General features: G+C 45.8%; 1 protein-coding gene across 2 annotated transcripts in view; it reads left to right on the forward strand.

Annotated features, from left to right (window-relative positions):
- The window catches only part of GFM2 (GTP dependent ribosome recycling factor mitochondrial 2), a 261831-nt gene that overhangs the window by 92494 nt on the left and 149742 nt on the right, over nucleotides 1–19595 (forward strand). For both annotated transcript variants that reach the window (XM_069223861.1, XM_069223870.1), the window contains exon 11: nucleotides 1268–1348. In XM_069223861.1, coding sequence (XP_069079962.1) covers nucleotides 1268–1348 — 81 coding nt within the window. The remainder of the gene's footprint in view (nucleotides 1–1267; nucleotides 1349–19595) is intronic.

Genomic DNA, 19595 nt, shown 5'->3' on the forward strand with positions numbered 1-19595 from the left:
AAACACACATGCGCACAGGGCTCTCTCCAGCCCAGCAACACGATTGCTAGACTGGAGGGAGCCTGCACAGGCGCTCCCAGCCAATCCTGATGTTGTTCTGAGCAGCGTCAGGACTGGCGCAGGGCAGGCTGGGAGCCTGTGCCTGCAGGAAGAGGTGAGGAGCAGTGTGTTTTTTGTAATTTTTTTTTTACGTTTTTATTTTTTAATTTTATTTTTAATAAACTCAATCCTACTTAATCCCTCACCTTCCAACATCTTTTGCTTGCTGCCAAATGGGGTTCCTACAACATATAAGGGTGCATATTTCATTGCTAGTGACAATTAAAGGTAATCAAAGGGTTGCCTCCTGTGAGATGATTTCTTCAAAGTAGGTAACAGAGTTTAAATGTAAATTAAATTTGTGAAAGACTGATGCTGTCTTTTTGTGTACTAAAGAACAGGGAACATAAAAAGTACTACTGCAATAGTGAAACATTTCATGTTTTATATTGAGGTTATCTTTCTTTCAAAACACACTTTAGTATATGGTTGTAACAGTCAATTCTAGTTGGCACCTTACATCTGTAGCCTTGCATACTTAGGTACTTAAGCACTATACACAATTTCACTAATGGCCAGATACCTAAAAGAAAATTACCAATGACTGTGGCTCAAGGTTCTCTTTTGGGCCAAACCCTATTCATGGCAGCTCTGTTAATTTCTAATTATTGATAGAATTAACGTGCACACGCCGCCCCGAAGCCTAACTTCCTTAAACTTATACTGTTTGTGGTTGTAAATGAGGCTGGCCTTTATGAACTACAGCAGTAGTAAGAACGCTGTTCTGTGTTTGGTGAGTGGGTGCATACCATAGGCATGCAGGTGCTTACTTTCACCAGTGCATGAATCCCCGGAGGACTTTCTGCTGCTCTTCACTCTGTGGAACTGTTGCCCCTTACTAAGATTGGAGGTGCAAACTAAGGTTTAATATTGTATAGTTTTGCAGTGTTTGAGAAATAATCACATATACTTATCAAATTGCCACAAACTGCTTGAAAATGCACCGTTTATTTTCATATTTCATATATATCTCTTTCAGTTTCTTCTCTTCTTAAAATACTCTTTTCCTTTAAGTGCTTTGTGCACAAATGGGCAAAAACATTTTTTAAGCTATTTACATAAGAATATTCACTCTCCTTATACTATCTTAAAGTGTTTTTTGAAGTAAATTATTCAGATGGGTAAGTTTGTCTATTGATGTTTTCTGGAAACGTCCTTAACTCTGCAGGTTGCAGATATTGATGATGAATTTGCTGAACTGGTCTTGGGAGATTTCAGTGACAATCTTGATGGATTACCTGCAGAAAAGGTAAATTCTGATTCTGCCATAATTTTGATATTTCCTATGCTGCAATTTCATTGTTCCTTGTTCTAATGTCAATTATTGTAGGAGTTTGTACTTACTTTAGGACTTTGACTGTTACTGTCATATCAACCACATCAGTCCAGTCAAATTTACACCGTTTTGTATTCTAGAGTCCTTCCCCTCAAGATTTATGATCTGATCAATTGACCATTTTCATAGCCCAGTCTCTACAATATCTCTTGCTGTGTTGTTTTTGAGCTGTAGCTTCTACAACTGGAGACAATATTTTGAGATCTCTCTAATGACTGTACAATGCTCACAATTGTTTTCTGCTAGTTGTAGTTTGTGCAGTTCAAATGTTGAAATAGGTAACATTTCTGTAACAATATTATGCATACAGAATCATGAGGTCACAAACGAGAGTTATGTTATCCTAATTTCATAGAAACAATGTTAATAAGAACTGTATGGCCCACTATAACTAACACCCTGCTGTGGCCAAGTATGATTGCTTCAAGACTGATGCCCCTCTATTAATCTTATCACTGTTTTTATCAATACATTTTATTAAGTTTTTGTTAAAATACAGTAACAATCCCAGTACCATGTTTATGACCAATATCCCTCCACATGGGGCGCAAGCAGACTTATGCAAAGTTTTTATTCTACCGATCAATTGGTACAGTATGCCATTCATTGTATATCTCCAGGACAGCAATTTTGACTCTGTATGTGGTGGAGGGTGGAGGGGTGGGGTGGGAGGAAAGGAGGGAGGGGAAGCTAGTGGAGAAAGTGAGGACTGCTTGCTGTATTCCATGAATATGTGGTACTAATAATCCACTGGTTTGGAGAGCAACCCGTCTCCTATATGTGCTCTGTTCCATCCCCGCCTCCCTCCCACTCCTCCTGTCATCTCTCCCACAATATCTTATCTCATTATTTGGGGCAGTCCTAGTCTCTCTATTTTGCTTTCTCCAATATCATACATGCATCCATATCCATCTTCCAATCTTGAATTTTGAATTATATCCCATTTTGCCACCATGTAGCCCAGGTTTATGAGTAGTTTTTGTAGCTGGTTGTCTCCCCATCTTTCCATATCAGCAACATTACAAATGAGGCTGTTGTTTCACTAGTACAGTTTTGACTCCCCCAACCTTTGTGTGATTAGTTGCCAATACCTTTGGAGTTTGGGGCTATGTGGAAGAACATGCATCTCTGCCCATAGTTCTACAGTTTTGTAGACATCCTTCTGTTTACTCCCTACCTATTTTGTGTAGCAGTGTTCTGCTGTAGTATACCTTATGCACAATTTTTAATTGTATGAGCCTGTAGCTGGTTTTGATGGCCACTTCTCGGGGGAATCGCTCTGCCTTCCCTCGGATGTCATATTCTATGGTCCCTATGTCATTTTGCCATTTTTCCCTTAACATGGCCAGTTCTTTTTGCGCATTGATTATCATCATTCTATATTTGAGAGCTAAGGCCTTAGCAGTGACCCGCTAAGGGTGGGGAATGGGGTAACTTTCATCTCTTCATCAGTTGGGCCTCTGGATTGTAAGGCATGTGGGAGCTGTAAGTATTTGAATGTTTGGGATGGGGCCATTTCATACTCAGTCTGGAGATATTCAGATGGGACTAGCCCATTGTCATTCCACCCCTGATCTAGTGATGATATGCCAATTAGGTCCCATTTCCTAAAGCCTGCTAGGTTAGCCACTTCCCTCAATCTGGCTCCCGCCCATGGAAGTGTTGTGGGGGTCAGTCATTTCTCCTGCAACATTTCCGGGGTTAGTATATGCCACGTTTTTAATCACAGTCTCCTTTGTGGGAGATAGCAGGCCCTCATCCTTCCCCCTGTGAGGGGTATACATGTATCCCCTCGCATCCAGTTTGAGTGTATCCAGTCAAAAAGCTGGTTACTCTGTTGGGGAGTAGGCCAGTCCGATAACTGTGCCGCTTCATAGTATTTAGGGACATTTGGCAGAGCAATCCCGCCTTTGTATGTTGAGCGTTGGAGGGTGTGCAGTGCGACCAGGGTAGGCCACCCGTCTAGAGCAGATTCCACAACAGATGGTCTGTCTTGTTGAAGAAGCGACAGGGTATCTCATAGGGGGTATTTTGTAGTATATATGTGAACCTGGGCAGTGCGATTATTTTAATGATCACGCCTGTCCCATTAAGCAAAATCGTTAAGTGTCACAAAGGAGTTACAGGCCAATGTATTTAAAATGCCATGTTTCCACCGTAGGTGTAGTGGTTGTACCTCCCTTGGTTGCCATTCTAACATCAGAAACAGCTGTGATATTTTTTTTTCCCCTGTTGATATTGAAGCCTGAAGTTTTTCTGGTACGTGTTGAATATCTGTGACAGCCTAGTCAGGGACTCCTTGAGGTTAGCTAGATAAGGTAATATGTCGTCTCCTTCTCAACCCTGGCCCCATGCCTAACCCATATTTGAGCATCTACGCATATCCATCTTGCCAGCGGTTTGATTGCCATGGTGAACAATGTTTGCGACAGAGGGCATCCCTGGTGCTTGCCTCTTCCAATGGGGAATGTCAACAACAGCGTGCCACTAACTCACTTTTGCCAGGGGTGCTGTAGAGAGGGGTTGTACCCAGGCAATATATCTTGGCCCTAGTCTCATTTTTGTTTTTTAAATGGCAAAGAGGAATGACCATTCTGTTGAATCAAACACCTTGTTTGTGTCTATGGACACCACATGCTATTGGTTTGTGTACTTTCACTGCCAGGGTCTCGTTATTATATAGGTGGTTCAGATTCACTTTTGTGGATTGTTATGAAATAATTCCAGCCTGAACTGGGTGGTTTAAATCGGTGATCAGTCTGTAGCCTGTTGGCTAGTACCTTAGCCAGGATTTCGACTTCTGCATCAAGCAAGAATATTGGTCCCTGGGCTTCCAATTTTTGTGGATCAGCGCTATTGTTGCCATCAATAAATCCATTGACAATATTTGAGACTGAAGCGCATGCCGGTAAATGTTGTGTGGCGGCTTAACCACTTTATTCACCATCTTTTTTATCAAATTCTATCGGAAGACCGTTAAGCCGTGGCATTTTCCCAGTATACAATTTTGTGATTGCCTGTCCTATGGCCTCCTCTGTGAGTATCCCTTTTAGGGAGTCCCGCTCTGCCCTTATTACATGCTGTGTGGGACAACTGTTATTAAAGTCCTTGAGTTCCGGCAACTGCGGTGTGTGTCTTGAATGGTAAAAGGCTTGAAAATAATCAGCAAATATTTCCTCTATCTCTGGGCCCCCATTATCTCCCCTACCTCAGCTGTTTGAACCTGTCTGATATGTCTTTGTTCCCATTCTAGGCAGTTCAGGCATTCCAGCCTTGTCACCTTTTTGATACAGCCGTTTTTGTGTGAGGAGGTAGCATATGCTTATGTCGTTAAGAAATGTTCTGTTTTCTTCCCTTTTCACTGCTATCCTTTGTGTTGAACCACGTGAGGGTCTCTGTGTGTATTCTGCTTCTAACTTCCTAGGTTCCATTCTAGGTCCTTCACCTGTTTTCTCCCTCCCTCACTTCTACCCTACCACTCCTGAAATGATTTCATCCCTGAGTATGTCAGCCCCCATCACTGACTCACAATTTTCTTTGAGTTAAGACTCCATGACCTCCCTTAGGTGGTTAGCCAGATGCCATGTCCCCATCTCCAGTCCCCGATCTCGCACCTTTTGTACATGCCAACCCGCAGTGGTGAGTGCTTTGACACCCCCCAGTGCCAAGTATTCTGCCATCGGAAATAGATCTGAGGGTGTGCAGGGATGTGGAATTCCTATTGCCCGACGCCCGGGACATCTGGTTTGGGGTCAAGGGCAACAAGTTTTTATGTTTACTTTGTCCTTGGGACAAGTAGGCCCAACCCCCTGCAGCACAAACCCTTTGGCTGCCTGTTTACAGAGAGTGGAACTCTCTGCAGTTGACAAATGTGTTTCCAAAAGATAATGCTGTTCGAACTTGTATTTATGGTTCATTATTTGAAAGCCTTCATTATTAGGGTGAGTGCTGTAAATAAATGTTTTAAGGTCACACTTCACTACTGACGTTGGTTCCAGTACAAAAAAAAAAAAAAAGTGTACACACATGTTTGAAAAGTTTAGACTAAGAGGCTAAGAATAATTCTCCCAGAATGCTCTCTGGTTTTATGCAAATGAAGTGTCATTTAATAAAATGTGTTGATGCATGCTAGTATTTCCCAAAAATATTTCTAATGAAAAATCAGTGTAACCATTTTCAACACGATTATGGGAAGCATGAAAATAAACAAACACTGACAAAGCCAACTGATCTGACATATTTTTATAAGTCTTTTAGTTTCATCAATGCGTGTCTTGTTTTGACATGGCTTTTGTAATACTTTATTGTTGTGGGAGCTACCAGGCCCTCAACATTGTAACAAACACTGGCAAAACCCCCCCAAAAGGTTTTTGAACTCTAAAAGCACATGTTGCCACCAGTGGCATAACAAAGGCCCCGCAGCCGCCCTCCAGGGGGCCCCTTCAGCACAGCACCTGCCCTGAGTGAGTCTGGAGAGGGGGCTCCTCCATGTTCTTTGCAAAGGGGCACCCTCCAGTTTCCTTACGTCACTGATTGCCACTGTAGTTCCCGACACTGAACAAAACTACTTTGTGTGGCAATATGCTCCTTGTGGAAGAGCAGAATACGATCACTCACAGTAAAGCCAGCCGAAAGAGAGAGAAATAGAAGTTTAATAAAAACAAAATGTCTTTTTTAACACCAGACCTAATTAGGGACCAAGACCCACATGTAGGTAGCTTTTTGCATGTCGCAAACAGCGACTTTCGCTGTTTGCGACGTGCAAAAAGCACACTGCGATGCACAAGCCCAGTTTTGCGATTCAGTAACCTGGTTACCGAATCACAAAACGGGTTTGCGACTCGCAATTAGTAAGGGGTGTTCCCTTCCTAATTGCGACTAGCAAGGGAAATGTAGGATTGTTTCGTGACCTCGAACGCGGGCGCAAACCAATCGCAGTTTGCACCCATTTCAAATGGGTGCTAACACTTTTGCAAAAGGGAAGGGATCCCCTTGGGACCCCTTCCCCATTGTGAATGTCCCTGCAAACATTTTCTCAGAGCAGGCAGTGGTCCTGCGGACCACTGCCTGCTCTGAAAAAATGAAACGAAAACGTTTAATTTTTCATTTTTGTTATGCATCTCGTTTTCCTTTAAGGAAAACGGGCTGCATTACAAAAAAAAAAAAAAAAAACTGCTTTATTGAAAAGCAGTCACAGACATGGTGGTCTGCTGTCTCCAGTAGGCCACCATTCGCGAAGGGGTCGCAAATTGCGACCCACCTCATGATTATTCATGAGGTGGGCATTTGCGAAGCCCTTGCGAATCACAGATGGTGTCAAGGACACCATCCTACATTCGGATTTGCGACTCGCAATTTGCAGGTCACAAATCTGAACCTACCTACATGTGGCCCCAAATTCTTAAAGAAAGTCACAAAAGTGCACCCATGGTATATGTCGTACCCCTGTAAAATATTTGTGAACTGTATTTTAGCATGGGTGAATACGATGTGTAGATTTGCTCATGTGAAAATCTATTGAGCATTTGCAAGTTCATTTTCCCTCCAGCCACTTTCTTCCCAACCCTGGAAGAAGTTCTAATTCTGCCATTGTCAGGAGTAAATGTGCAACCTTTCTTATTATGGGAAAATATTAGAGAGAAGCTGGTAAAAATCTTTAAAACATGCAGGTTAGTAGGTTTGCAGACTTAAAGGCATTCCAGCCCTGGAACTATTGCTTTCTGCTTCCTCCAGCCTAAGTATGCAGATCTGCAGAAAGGTGGCAAAAAAAGGAAATTGCTACAGTAGGGATTGAAACTGCAAGTATTCAAGCCCTACTATGGTAGTAGCCCTGGCATAATCAGAGAGGCTATTAATTGCGGCCATAATTTGTCGCCACACTACATGGCACCAAAGGGACAAGTAGATCTTTTTACAGGACAAGTAGATTTGAGAAGCAACATGTCCCCTGGACAAGTAGATATTTTAATAAATTCCACACCCCTGGTGTGCATGGGGTGAAGAAATGGTCAGTTCTTGAATGGGATTCATGTCTACCCTAGTAATAGGAGTAGTGTTCCTATGGGTGTAATGTTTTCCATATGTCTCCCATGCACATAGCTTGTAATAACCCTTTCACATTTCCTGGTGCACTGGTTCCTGTTGTGCTCCGAGGGGGGTTGCCTGGGGCTACAGGGTGGACTACAATATTGAAATCCCCACCCTGCACTTTCTATGTTCACTGTAGGTCAGCCATTAAACATATCAGTATTTGTAGAGCACTGTCTGCAGGACTGGTGGACCCTAGACGCTCACAACAATAGGGGAGTCCCCTCCTAATGCTTCAGTACTGCTGTGTGTCTTCCACTTTCACCCATCCATATTTGTGAGGGGTGAAATTTAACAGACATTTTAAGTACTATCGCCACCCTCTGAGACTACTGTGAACCCAGAATAACTTAACAACTTGTATTTCCTCCTCCCATTGTATTGACAGTCCACTCTAATGCGATGCATTTGCTGTAGAAAGACTAGATCTGTCTTGCATTGGGTTAGTACCCTAAAGTCCAGCTTTCTTTTAATTATTTACCTCAACACGTTGACGTTCAGTGTCATGTGAGTTAATGAGCGAGCCATCCTAGCCTGCACCTTGCTAAGCGGCTGTCACTGCTCATCGGTCCATGGGGTGGTCATGTATGTTCTAACTCAAAAGCAAATATATTGTATAATCTTCAAACAATAACGTAACACCAACTCCCTCCCTACCTTACTATGCATTGATTTTCAAACTAACCATCAGCCCGATGCATGACACTTCCGTTGCCCCAACAAAATGAACAAACTAGCTTCAAATATAATGTTCAGTTTACGGTGGGGTAAACCTCAAGCATTCCACCTGTCTTGGCTTTGCCGCGTTCCGGTCACAGAGTGGTAGCACAATGCACCAAGCAGAGTTGTTTCAGTTCTTTCATGTCCCGCATGGCGGTTTATCATGTAATCACCGTTTATATTCTGTATCGACATGCTCTGTGCGGGCAGGGTCTGTGTCAAGTGTCATCCATATCAGGATTCAGCCCCTGGCTCTTCAAATGAAGGTTTCCTCTGGCTTGGACTATTCTGTTTGGTCTCCTTGGATCAGTGTCAGTGACAGCTCCTCCGCTGCTGCTTTGCTAGCTGTTTTCAATCACGGACTGTGTCCGTGTTCTTAGGGGACATAGGGAAGGCAGGCTGAGTTTCTCTACAAATCAGTCGTTCTTCCATTCGGTTCCATGCACTTTCTGGGGAGTCAAAGAGCAAGGATTTGCCTTTATAAATGACTTTTAGATAAGGCGGACAGAGTAACATTTATTGAATGTCCTTTGCACACAGTTTCTGCTTAGCTTGCAAAAAGGATGTCCTCTGTTGTTGTTGTATTTTCAGAGTGTAGTGCAGGAATATCAAGATTCACATGACTTTACAAATTTTCCTGACTGCACGCAGGATTGTGTCTCTGTCAGTAAAATTAGAAATTCTGACAATTATTGGTCATGGTGGCGCCTTGGGAAGGTGTTGCAGGTGTTGCAGGGCGCAGTGTCACTGTGCGATTGGCTCTTTCCATCAGACAGCAGGGTGACACATCCCCCTGAGGGACTCAAGACTTCAGCCACGTTGAGATGTGTTGTGTTGGGTACAGGCCCTCTGTAGGAAGTTGGCTCTGTATGTGCTATTTCAAAGTAAGGAATAGCATGCACAGAGTCCAAGTCCAATTTGGGCATCTGTCTTGGTGACAGAATTAAGTCCTCTGTAGTCCACACAAAACCTCATCTCTCTCTTTCCATCTTTGGTGTGAGGTTTGGGGACTAAGACCACTGGGCTAGCCCAGGGGCTGTCAGAGTGCTCAATTACTCCCAATTCCAGCATCTTGTGGACTTCCACTTTGATGCTTTCCTTAACTTGATCAGACTGTCTGAAGATTTTGTTTTTGACAGGCATGCTGTCTCCTGTGTCCACATCATGGGTACACAGGTGTGTCTGACCAGGGGTTAGGGAAAAGAGCTCAGCAAACTGCTGCAGGACCTTCCTACAGTCAGATTGCTGTTGGCTAGAGAGGGTGTCTGAGTAGATCACTCCATCCACTGAGCCATCTTTAGGGTCTGATGAGAGGAGATCAGGGAGAGGCTCACTCTCAGCTTCCTGGTCCTCATCTGTTACCATCAACAGATTCACATCAGCCCTGTCATGGAAGAGCTTAAGGCGGTTCACATGGATCACCCTCTTGGGGCTCCTGCTAGTGCCCAGGTCCACCAGGTAGGTGACCTGACTCTTCCGCTCTAGCACTGGGTAAGGGCCACTCCATTTGTCCTGACGTGCCCTGAGAGCCACAGGCTCCAGAACCCAGACTTTCTGCCCTGGTTGAAATTCAACCAGTGCAGCCTTTTGGTCATACCAAAACTTATGGAGCTGTTGGCTGGCCTCAAGGTTTTTACTTGCCTTTTCCATGTACTCTGCCATCCTTGAGCGAAGGCCAAGTACATAGTCCACTATGTCTTGTTTAGGCTCTTGAAGAGGTCTCTCCCAGCCTTCTTTAACAAGAGCAAGTGGTCCCCTTACAGGGTGGCCAAACAGAAGTTCAAAGGGTGAGAACCCTACTCCCTTCTGAGGCACCTCTCTGTAAGCGAAAAGCAGACATGGCAAGAGGACATCCCATCTCCTTTTGAGTTTTTCTGGGAGCCCCATGATCATGCCCTTTAATGTCTTGTTGAATCTCTCAACAAGGCCATTAGTTTGTGGATGATATGGTGTAGTGAACTTATAAGTCACTCCACACTCATTCCACATGTGTTTCAGGTATGCTGACATGAAGTTGGTACCTCTGTCAGACACCACCTCCTTAGGGAAGCCCACTCTGGTAAAGATACCAATGAGGGCCTTGGCTACTGCAGGGGCAGTAGTCGACCTAAGGGGAATAGCTTCAGGATACCTAGTAGCATGATCCACTACTACTAGGATGTACATGTTTCCTGAGGCTGTGGGAGGTTCAAGTGGACCCACTATGTCCACACCCACTCTCTCAAAGGGGACCCCCACCACTGGAAGTGGAATGAGGGGGGCCTTTGGATGTCCACCTGTCTTGCCACTGGCTTGACAGGTGGTACAGGAGATGCAAAACTCCTTAACCTTCTGGGACATGTTGGGCCAGTAGAAGTGGTTCACTAATCTCTCCCACGTCTTGGTTTGTCCCAAATGCCCAGCAAGGGGAATATCATGGGCTAAGGTCAGAATAAACTCTCTGAACTCCTGAGGCACTACCACTCTCCTAGTGGTACCAGGTTTGGGATCTCTTGCCTCAGTGTACAGGAGTCCATCTTCCCAATAGACCCTATGTGTTCCAGTTTTCTTGCCTTTGGACTCTTCAGCAGCTTGTTGCCTAAGGCCTTCAAGAGAGGGACAGGTTTCTTGCCCCTTACACAACTCTTCCCTTGAGGGTCCCCCTGGGCCTAAGAGCTCAACCTGATAAGGTTCCAGCTCCATAGGCTCAGTTCCTTCAGAGGGCAGAACTTCTTCCTGAGAAGAGAGGCTCTCTTTTTCTTGTTGTGTTGCAGCTGGTTTCCCAGCTGACTTTCCTTTTCTCTTGGTAGGCTGGGCCTTTCTTCCAGACTCCAGCTCTACTTTTTCACCCTGTGCCTTGCACTGTTCCCTTGTCTTGACACACACCAGTTCAGGGATACCCAGCATGGCTGCATGGGTTTTCAGTTCTACCTCAGCCCATGCTGAGGACTCCAGGTCATTTCCAAGCAAACAGTCTACTGGGATATTTGAGGAGACCACCACCTGTTTCAGGCCATTGACCCCTCCCCACTCTAAAGTTACCATTGCCATGGGATGTACTTTAGTTTGATTGTCAGCATTGGTGACTGGATAGGTTTGTCCAGTCAGGTATTGGCCAGGGGAAACCGGTTTCTCTGTCACCATAGTGACACTGGCACCTGTATCCCTCAGGCCCTCTACACTTGTCCCGTTAATTAAGAGCTGCTGCCTGTATTTTTGCATGTTAGGGGGCAAGGCAGCCAGTGTGGCTAAATCCACCCCACCCTCAGAGACTAATGTAGCTTCAGTGTGACACCTGATTTGCTCTGGGCACACTGTTGATCCCACTTGGAGACTAGCCATTCCAGTGTTAGCTGGAGTGGAGTTAGAAGTGGTATTTTTCTTGGGACAGGCCTTGTCTCCAGTTTGGTGTCCAGGCTGATTACAGCTACGACACCAGGCCTTTTTGGGATCAAAGTTTTTACCCTTGTACCCAAAATTGTTTTGTGAAGAGGCTCTGGGCCCACCCTCCTGTGCAGGTTTTTGGGGGCCTGTAGAAGACTCTTTACTATTTTTGTTTTTGGCTGTCTCACCACCCTTCCCCTGGGGAGGTTTTGTGACCCCTTTCTTTTGGTCACCCCCTGTGGAAGTTTTGGACACCCTAGTCTTGACCCAATGGTCCGCCTTCTTTCCCAATTCTTGGGGAGAAATTTGTCCTAGGTCTACCAGATGCTGATGCAGTTTATCATTGAAACAATTACTTAATAGGTGTTCTTTCACAAATAAATTGTACAGCCCATCATAATTACTTACACCACTGCCTTGAATCCAACCATCTAGTGTTTTTACTGAGTAGTCTACAAAGTCAACCCAGGTCTGGCTCGAGGATTTTTGAGCCCCCCTGAATCTAATCCTATACTCCTCAGTGGAGAATCCAAAGCCCTCAATCAGGGTACCCTTCATGAGGTCATAAGATTCTGCATCTTTTCCAGAGAGTGTGAGGAGTCTATCCCTACACTTTCCTGTGAACATTTCCCAAAGGAGAGCACCCCAGTGAGATTTGTTCACTTTTCTGGTTACACAAGCCCTCTCAAAAGCTGTGAACCATTTGGTGATGTCATCACCATCTTCATATTTAGTTACAATCCCTTTAGGGATTTTCAACATGTCACGAGAATCTCTGACCCTATTTATGTTGCTGCCACCATTGATGGGTCCTAGGCCCATCTCTTGTCTTTCCCTTTCTATGGATAGGATCTGTCTTTCCAAAGCCAATCTTTTGGCCATCCTGGCTAACTGGATGTCTTCTTCACTGGAGTTATCCTCAGTGATTTCAGAGAGGTTGGTCCCTCCTGTGAGGGAGCCAGCATCTCTGACTATTATGCTTGGAGTCAGGGCTTGAGAGGCCCTGTTCTCCCTAGATAGGACTGGTAGGGGGGAATCATCCTCCAAGTCACTATCATCATCCTCTGTGTTGCCATCCTCAGAGGGGTTGGCCTTTTCAAACTCTGCCAACAGCTCCTGGAGCTGTAGTTTGGAAGGTCTGGGGCCCATTGCTATTTTCTTTATTTTACAGAGTGACCTTAGCTCCCTCATCTTAAGATGGAGGTAAGGTGTGGTGTCGAGTTCCACCACATTCATATCTGTACTAGACATTATGCTTCTAAAAGTTGGAATACTTTTTAAGAATCTAAAACTAGTTCTAGGTTCTAATTCAAACTTTTCACAAACTTTTAAACTCTAAAAGAAATGCTAACAGGGACTAACACAAGGCCCTAGCAGGACTTTAAAGAATTTAGAAAAATTTCAAATTGCAAAAATCAATTTCTAATGACAATTTTTGGAATTTGTCGTGTGATCAGGTATTGGCTGAGTAGTCCAGCAAATGCAAAGTCTTGTACCCCACCGCTGATCCACCAATGTAGGAAGTTGGCTCTGTATGTGCTATTTCAAAGTAAGGAATAGCATGCACAGAGTCCAAGGGTTCCCCTTAGAGGTAAGATAGTGGCAAAAAGAGATAATACTAATGCTCTATTTTGTGGTAGTGTGGTCGAGCAGTAGGCTTATCAAAGGAGTAGTGTTAAGCATTTGTTGTACATACACACAGGCAATAAATGAGGAACACACACTCAGAGACAAATCCAGCCAATAGGTTTTGTTATAGAAAAACATATTTTCTTAGTTTATTTTAAGAACCACAGGTTCAAATTCTACATGTAATATTTCATTTGAAAGGTATTGCAAGTAAGTACTTTAGGAACTTTGAATAATTACAGTAGCATATATACTTTTCACATAAAACACAAATAGCTGTTTTTAAAGTGGACATAGTGCAATTTTCACAGTTCCTGGGGGAGGTAAAGTATTGTTATTTTTAGCAGGTAAGTAAATCACTTACAGGTCTCAGTTTTGGTTCCAAGGTAGCCCACCGTTGGGGGTTCAGAGCAACCCCAAAGTTACCACACCAGCAGCTCAGGGCCGGTCAGGTGCAGAGGTCAAAGAGGTGCCCAAAACACATAGGCTTCAATGGAGAGAAGGGGGTGCCCCGGTTCCAGTCTGCCAGCAGGTAAGTACCCGCGTCTTCGGAGGGCAGACCAGGGGGGTTTTGTAGGGCACCGGGGGGGGACACAAGTCCACACAGAAAGTACACCCTCAGCAGCGCGGGGCGGCCGGGTGCAGTGTGCAAACAAGCGTCAGGTTCTCTGTAGATTTCAATGGGAGACCAAGGGGTCTCTTCAGCGGTGCAGGCAGGCAAGGGGGGGCTCCTCGGGGTAGCCACCACCTAGGCAAGGGAGAGGGCCTCCTGGGGGTCACTCCTGCACTGAAGTTCCGCTCCTTCAGGTGCTGGGGGCTGCGGGTGCAGGGTCTTTTCCAGCCGTCGGGACTTTAGGATCAGGCAGTCGCGGTCAGGGGGAGCCTCGGGATTCCCTCTGCAGGCGTCGCTGTGGGGGCTCAGGGGGGACAACTTTGGTTACTCACGGTCTCGGAGTCGCTGGAGGGTCCTCCCTGAGGTGTTGGTTCTCCACCAGTCGAGTCGGGGTCGCCGGGTGCAGTGTTGCAAGTCTCACGCTTCTTGCGGGGATTTGCAGGGGTCTTTAAATCTGCTCCTCTGTAACAAAGTTGCAGTTCTTTTGGAGCAGTGCCGCTGTCCTCGGGAGTTTCTTGTCTTTCTTGAAGCAGGGCAGTCCTCTGAGGATTCAGGGGTCGCTGGTCCTTAGGAAAGCGTCGCTGGAGCAGGTTTCATTGGAAGGCAGGAGACAGGCCGGTAGGACTGGGGCCAAAGCAGTTGGTGTCTTCTTTCTTCTTCTGCAGGGGTTTTTCAGCTCAGCAGTCCTCTTCTTCTTGTAAGTTGCAGGAATCTAAATTCTTAGGTTCAGGGGAGCCCTTAAATACTAAATTTAAGGGCGTGTTTAGGTCTGGGGGGTTAGTAGCCAATGGCTACTAGCCCTGAGGGTGGGTACACCCTCTTTGTGCCTCCTCCCAAGGGGAGGGGGTCACAATCATATCCCTATTGGGGGAATCCTCCATCTGCAAGATGGAGGATTTCTAAAAGTTAGAGTCACTTCAGCTCAGGACACCTTAGGGGCTGTCCTGACTGGTCAGTGACTCCTCCTTGTTATTCTCATTATTTTCTCCGGCCTTGCCGCCAAAAGTGGGGGCCGTGGCCGGAGGGGGCGGGCAACTCCACTAGCTGGAGTGTCCTGCGGTGCTGGAACAAAGGGGTGAGCCTTTGAGGCTCACCGCCAGGTGTTACAGCTCCTGCCTGGGGGAGGTGTTAGCATCTCCACCCAGTGCAGGCTTTGTTACTGGCCTCAGTGACAAAGGCACTCTCCCCATGGGGCCAGCAACATGTCTCTAGTGTGGCAGGCTGCTGGAACCAGTCAGCCTACACAGATAGTTGGATACAGTTTCAGGGGGCACCTCTAAGGTGCCCTCTGGGGTGTGTTTCACAATAAAATGTACACTGGCATCAGTGTGCATTTATTGTGCTGAGAAGTTTGATACCAAAATTCCCAGTTTTCAGTGTAGCCATTATGGTGCTGTGGAGTTCGTGTTTGACAGACTCCCAGACCATATACTCTTATGGCTACCCTGCACTTACAATGTCTAAGGTTTGGCTTAGACACTGTAGGGGCACAGTGCTCATGCACTGGTGCCCTCAACTATGGTATAGTGCACCCTGCCTTAGGGCTGTAAGGCCTGCTAGAGGGGTGACTTATCTATACTTGCATAGGCAGTGAGAGGCTGGCATGGCACCCTGAGGGGAGTGCCATGTCGACTTACTCATTTTGTTCTCACCAGCACACACAAGCTGGCAAGCAGTGTGTCTGTGCTTAGTGAGGGGTCTCCAGGGTGGCATAAGACATGCTGCAGCCCTTAGAGACCTTCCCTGGCATCAGGGCCCTTGGTACCAGAGGTACCAGTTACAAGGGACTTATCTGGATGCCAGGGTGTGCCAATTGTGGATACAAAAGTACAGGTTAGGGAAAGAACACTGGTGCTGGGGCCTGGTTAGCAGGCCTCAGCACACTTTCAATTCAAAACATAGCATCAGCAAAGGCAAAAAGTGAGGGGGTAACCATGCCAAGGAGGCATTTCCTTACACCCTCCCTGCCATCCAGGATGCCCTCTCTCCTTATGTTGTTTTGCCTTGTGCACCCCTCTGTATCCTCCACTAGCACCTCTAACACCTTTACTGTGCATTGGAGGTTGGTGATCTTGGCCTTTGTGGTCCTGAGGGTATCCACCTCACCTCCTTAGAAGTTCACATGTGTGCATCTCACCAGGTCTTGTTGCGACTGTGAGCACCCCTCAGGTCCCTTGCCGGTACCACGCCGTGCTATGCTGCATTCCGAGCAGCAGTACAGGACATGCTGTGCTTTGTTCTGTGCGGTTGGGCCATATGAGTCACTCCCTGCATCCAAACCTCTCTCAGCCACCGCCGTAGTCCCTATCTTCTGGAGGGTGAGGAGCTGGGCCATGAGAGCATGCTTTCGTTACCTCTGCATTATTTATTTATTTATTTTTTGGCTCGGACTATGGCGGTTCTTGGTCATCACAGGCGCACCATCGGCGCTGCTCCAGCCATCAATTTGAATCAACTAGTGTTGCCAGCAGGGTCCCAGGCACAATGCTGTGTCCCCTCAGTCCAGTATAGTCATCAGAACTTAAGATTATTTCTGATTCTGGGGGATGGATTGTGTAGCTCATCAAAGCATGTCCCCCATCTTGGACCACCTGGCCCCACCTCCTGTCTTATCACTGTTGATGCATTTGCTTCTTGAAAGTACATTGCAAAAAATAGGGGACTTAATGGAACAGCTAATTAACATGTTCAAATAGCTCTCAAAATGCAGCTTTATCTGGAGAGTCATCATTTACTAGAACTACTACTAAGAGTGGTTCACAAATAAGCCTTTCATCTCTATTGAAGCATGAAGCCCTCTATGTGCTGGATAAATAAAAATAGTTAGCACATTTCTTTTTTTTTTTATTTCCTCCAAGTGTAATGATAGAAAACATATAACGTTCTTGCAGAAGACTCGGTATACAGGCATAGCAACATATCACATAACATATTTAGACTTCTTGTACATGGAACCTTATAGTAGTCATTATCTGAAATGTGAACATGCTCCCAGACTTCCCACTCACTCGGGCCCAAGTGAGGTTTTTCCCTTAGTGAGTATTATGTGTAGCCTTTAATCATTACATACACAGCCATCTGTTGTGATATATCAATGAAAGGGCTCCAGGACAGAGCAGTGGACCACTCTGGCTATCCTTCCCCAGCTTGTATTCTCATGACCCCTTTGAATGCAGAGGCTTTTCCATCCCCAGTGCTAAGCTCTTTTTTTGATGTTTAGGCAGTGCTTAATTTGTAAAAAAAATAAGTGCTGCAACCCAAAGTTCTTCTCCGATGCTCACTGCCAGCATTTTGAATGTGGGAGTTGCCAAATAACACTGTTTAAACTTGTTTCCACCTCATTTTCATCCTTGCTTTCTGTCTCTCACAGTTCTTCCTCGTTCCTTCTCCTACTTATGCCTTTCTCTCTCTTGTTCTGGGCCAAAGTTTAATGATGGAAAAAGAAGCCATGGTGCCCAAAATGAGTGCCTCTTCCCCCTACCTGCAATCACAGGCTCAAATTAAACACTGTTTGGGTGACTTTCTGCGTAAGCCTTCATGATTTCTTTTCTACAAAAGGTTTCTACACCAAATGTACAGCCTTTTTTCTGCCACAGTAGAGATTCTAAAGGTACCCAGTGTTTGTGGATTTCTCTGAAGGCAACAAACATTGAAAAAGGACTATAGCTAATTTTGTTTACACAAAAACAGGGGAAAAGTGCTGTGCAAGAAAGTGGTTTTTTTTCGCTAAAAGTTGCATCAACAAAAGATTTACAGTGATAAGATCACTAACTTCCCCACGTTATGGAACAAGCAGAGCTTTAAAACAAAATCTACCATCCACAGTTTTTGCATTTTCCAAGTGGTAGTCAATTTTTCCTATTTTTTGCAGTTTGTGGTGGAAACAGATATGAAGCCCATTGGTGAACTCAGCTATACATTAATGTCTTAAATTATGTAACCGGTGTGCACCCCATTACACCAAGGGCTGTACATCGGGATTCATATATAACAGGCACTAGATTGTGTTACTTATGTCGCAGGTCAGTTTTGTTGTCTTTACTTCAGGTGCCATTACATTGCATTGAACATCAGAGGTAAGTATGGATATGTAATATTGTGAAACTATACATATGTTCTAAATGTAATCCTTTGTATACTATACACATCTTTACCCAAGAAAGAATTAATTCAAACAAATGGACTCACCAAAGAACATAAATATATTTAAGTATTCTGAATTTATCTTCACAGTCCACATCCCACAAATACTCTATCTTTCTTCAACAGATGCCTATGCCTTTACTTTTTTGTGCAAAATGGGGAATTGAATTTGCTATAATATTCAGCTATGGCCAAAATGTTGACTACTTCGTCTTTGCTGATTGGGCTGCGCATTTGGCTTATCACAGTGACTCCTCCCTAGATGTAACTTTATGGCCAACGTATTCTATCTCTGTGTTAGAAATGGGGTCTCTAGGTGGTACTCGGTTTGCACCCTGTCCAAGTAAGTAGCCTCACTCTAGTCAGGATAAGGGAGAAACCCACTCAGAAAACCCCTGCTCACCCCTTTTGTAGCTTGGCACAAGCAGTCAGTCTGATCTCAGAAGCAGTAACACAGTGAAAAGACTACAAAAGGACACCACACCAGTTTTCGAAAAATAGCAAATATTTATTTATTTAAAACAAGACCACATACGATAAAAATCCAATATGCAGTAATAAAAATTTGAATTCTGCAAGATTTACTCAAAAATACAGCTCCTTGAAGTCAATATCTCCATCTGGGGCTATCACTGCGTCATGATCAACAAAACCAACAGTTCAGGCCAGCTGTGGCATCGCGGGCCAGCTACGGTGTCGGGAAGACCCGCAAACCGTACTTTGGATTTTTAGGGCGTTGTGATCCTCACAGCGAGTTCCGGAGAGCGACGTCACTGACGTCACTGTGTTGGTTCCAGAGTCGGTGCAGGAGTCGTCAGGCCCTTGAACTCACACGCATTGCAGATCGAACTCGGAGCACTGGTGTGGATGGCGTTGGGGCCTGGGGTGCGAAGCGGGATAATGCGATGCACGGTGCCCACAGGTCACAGTGCAGGCAGCGGCTCGGTGACAGTATCCAGCAGCGTCAGTGAGACCAGGGCTCCGGTATGAAGTGGGGCGGTGCAGCGTGCGGTGTCCACAGTGCAGGCAGCATCGCCATGTTTGCAGAAGTGTTGTCGTTGGTAGGCCCAAGCCGCCAGGACAGGACGGTGCTTCGTGACCCTCACAAGCGGTGTCCACAGGCCACAGTGCAGGCAGGGATGCCTGTTGACGGCACTGAAGTTGATGGTGCTGGCGTTGGTGGACCGGGGCTGTGGTGCAGGACGGGATGATGGTTCGTGCTCCTCACGAGCGGTGTTCACAGGCCACGGTGCAGGCAGCGGCGCCGGTGTCGGCAGCAACGGTGTTGTTGGGGATGCCCAGGCTACGGTGTGAGCAGGCGATGCCCGAGTGCAGGGCCCACAGGTAGCGGTGCGAGCAGCAGCTCGGTGAAGTCATCTGATAACGGTGTCAGTGAGACCAGGGTCGCGATGCAAAGCGGGGCAATGCGACTCCGTGCGGCATCAGCAGGTCACGGTGCAGGCCGACATCGTTGCCGGCATTGCAGTGGTTTCTCCTCTTGAACAGCACAAAACACACAGTTCCCAGTACTGCAGGTCAGGGAAACTGAAGTCTTTGGTGTCCCTGAGACTTCCAACAGAAGGCAAGCTCTACTCCAAGCCCTTG

This window comes from Pleurodeles waltl, chromosome 1_1 (assembly GCF_031143425.1).
Source record: "Pleurodeles waltl isolate 20211129_DDA chromosome 1_1, aPleWal1.hap1.20221129, whole genome shotgun sequence".
Lineage (NCBI taxonomy): Eukaryota > Metazoa > Chordata > Amphibia > Caudata > Salamandridae > Pleurodeles > Pleurodeles waltl.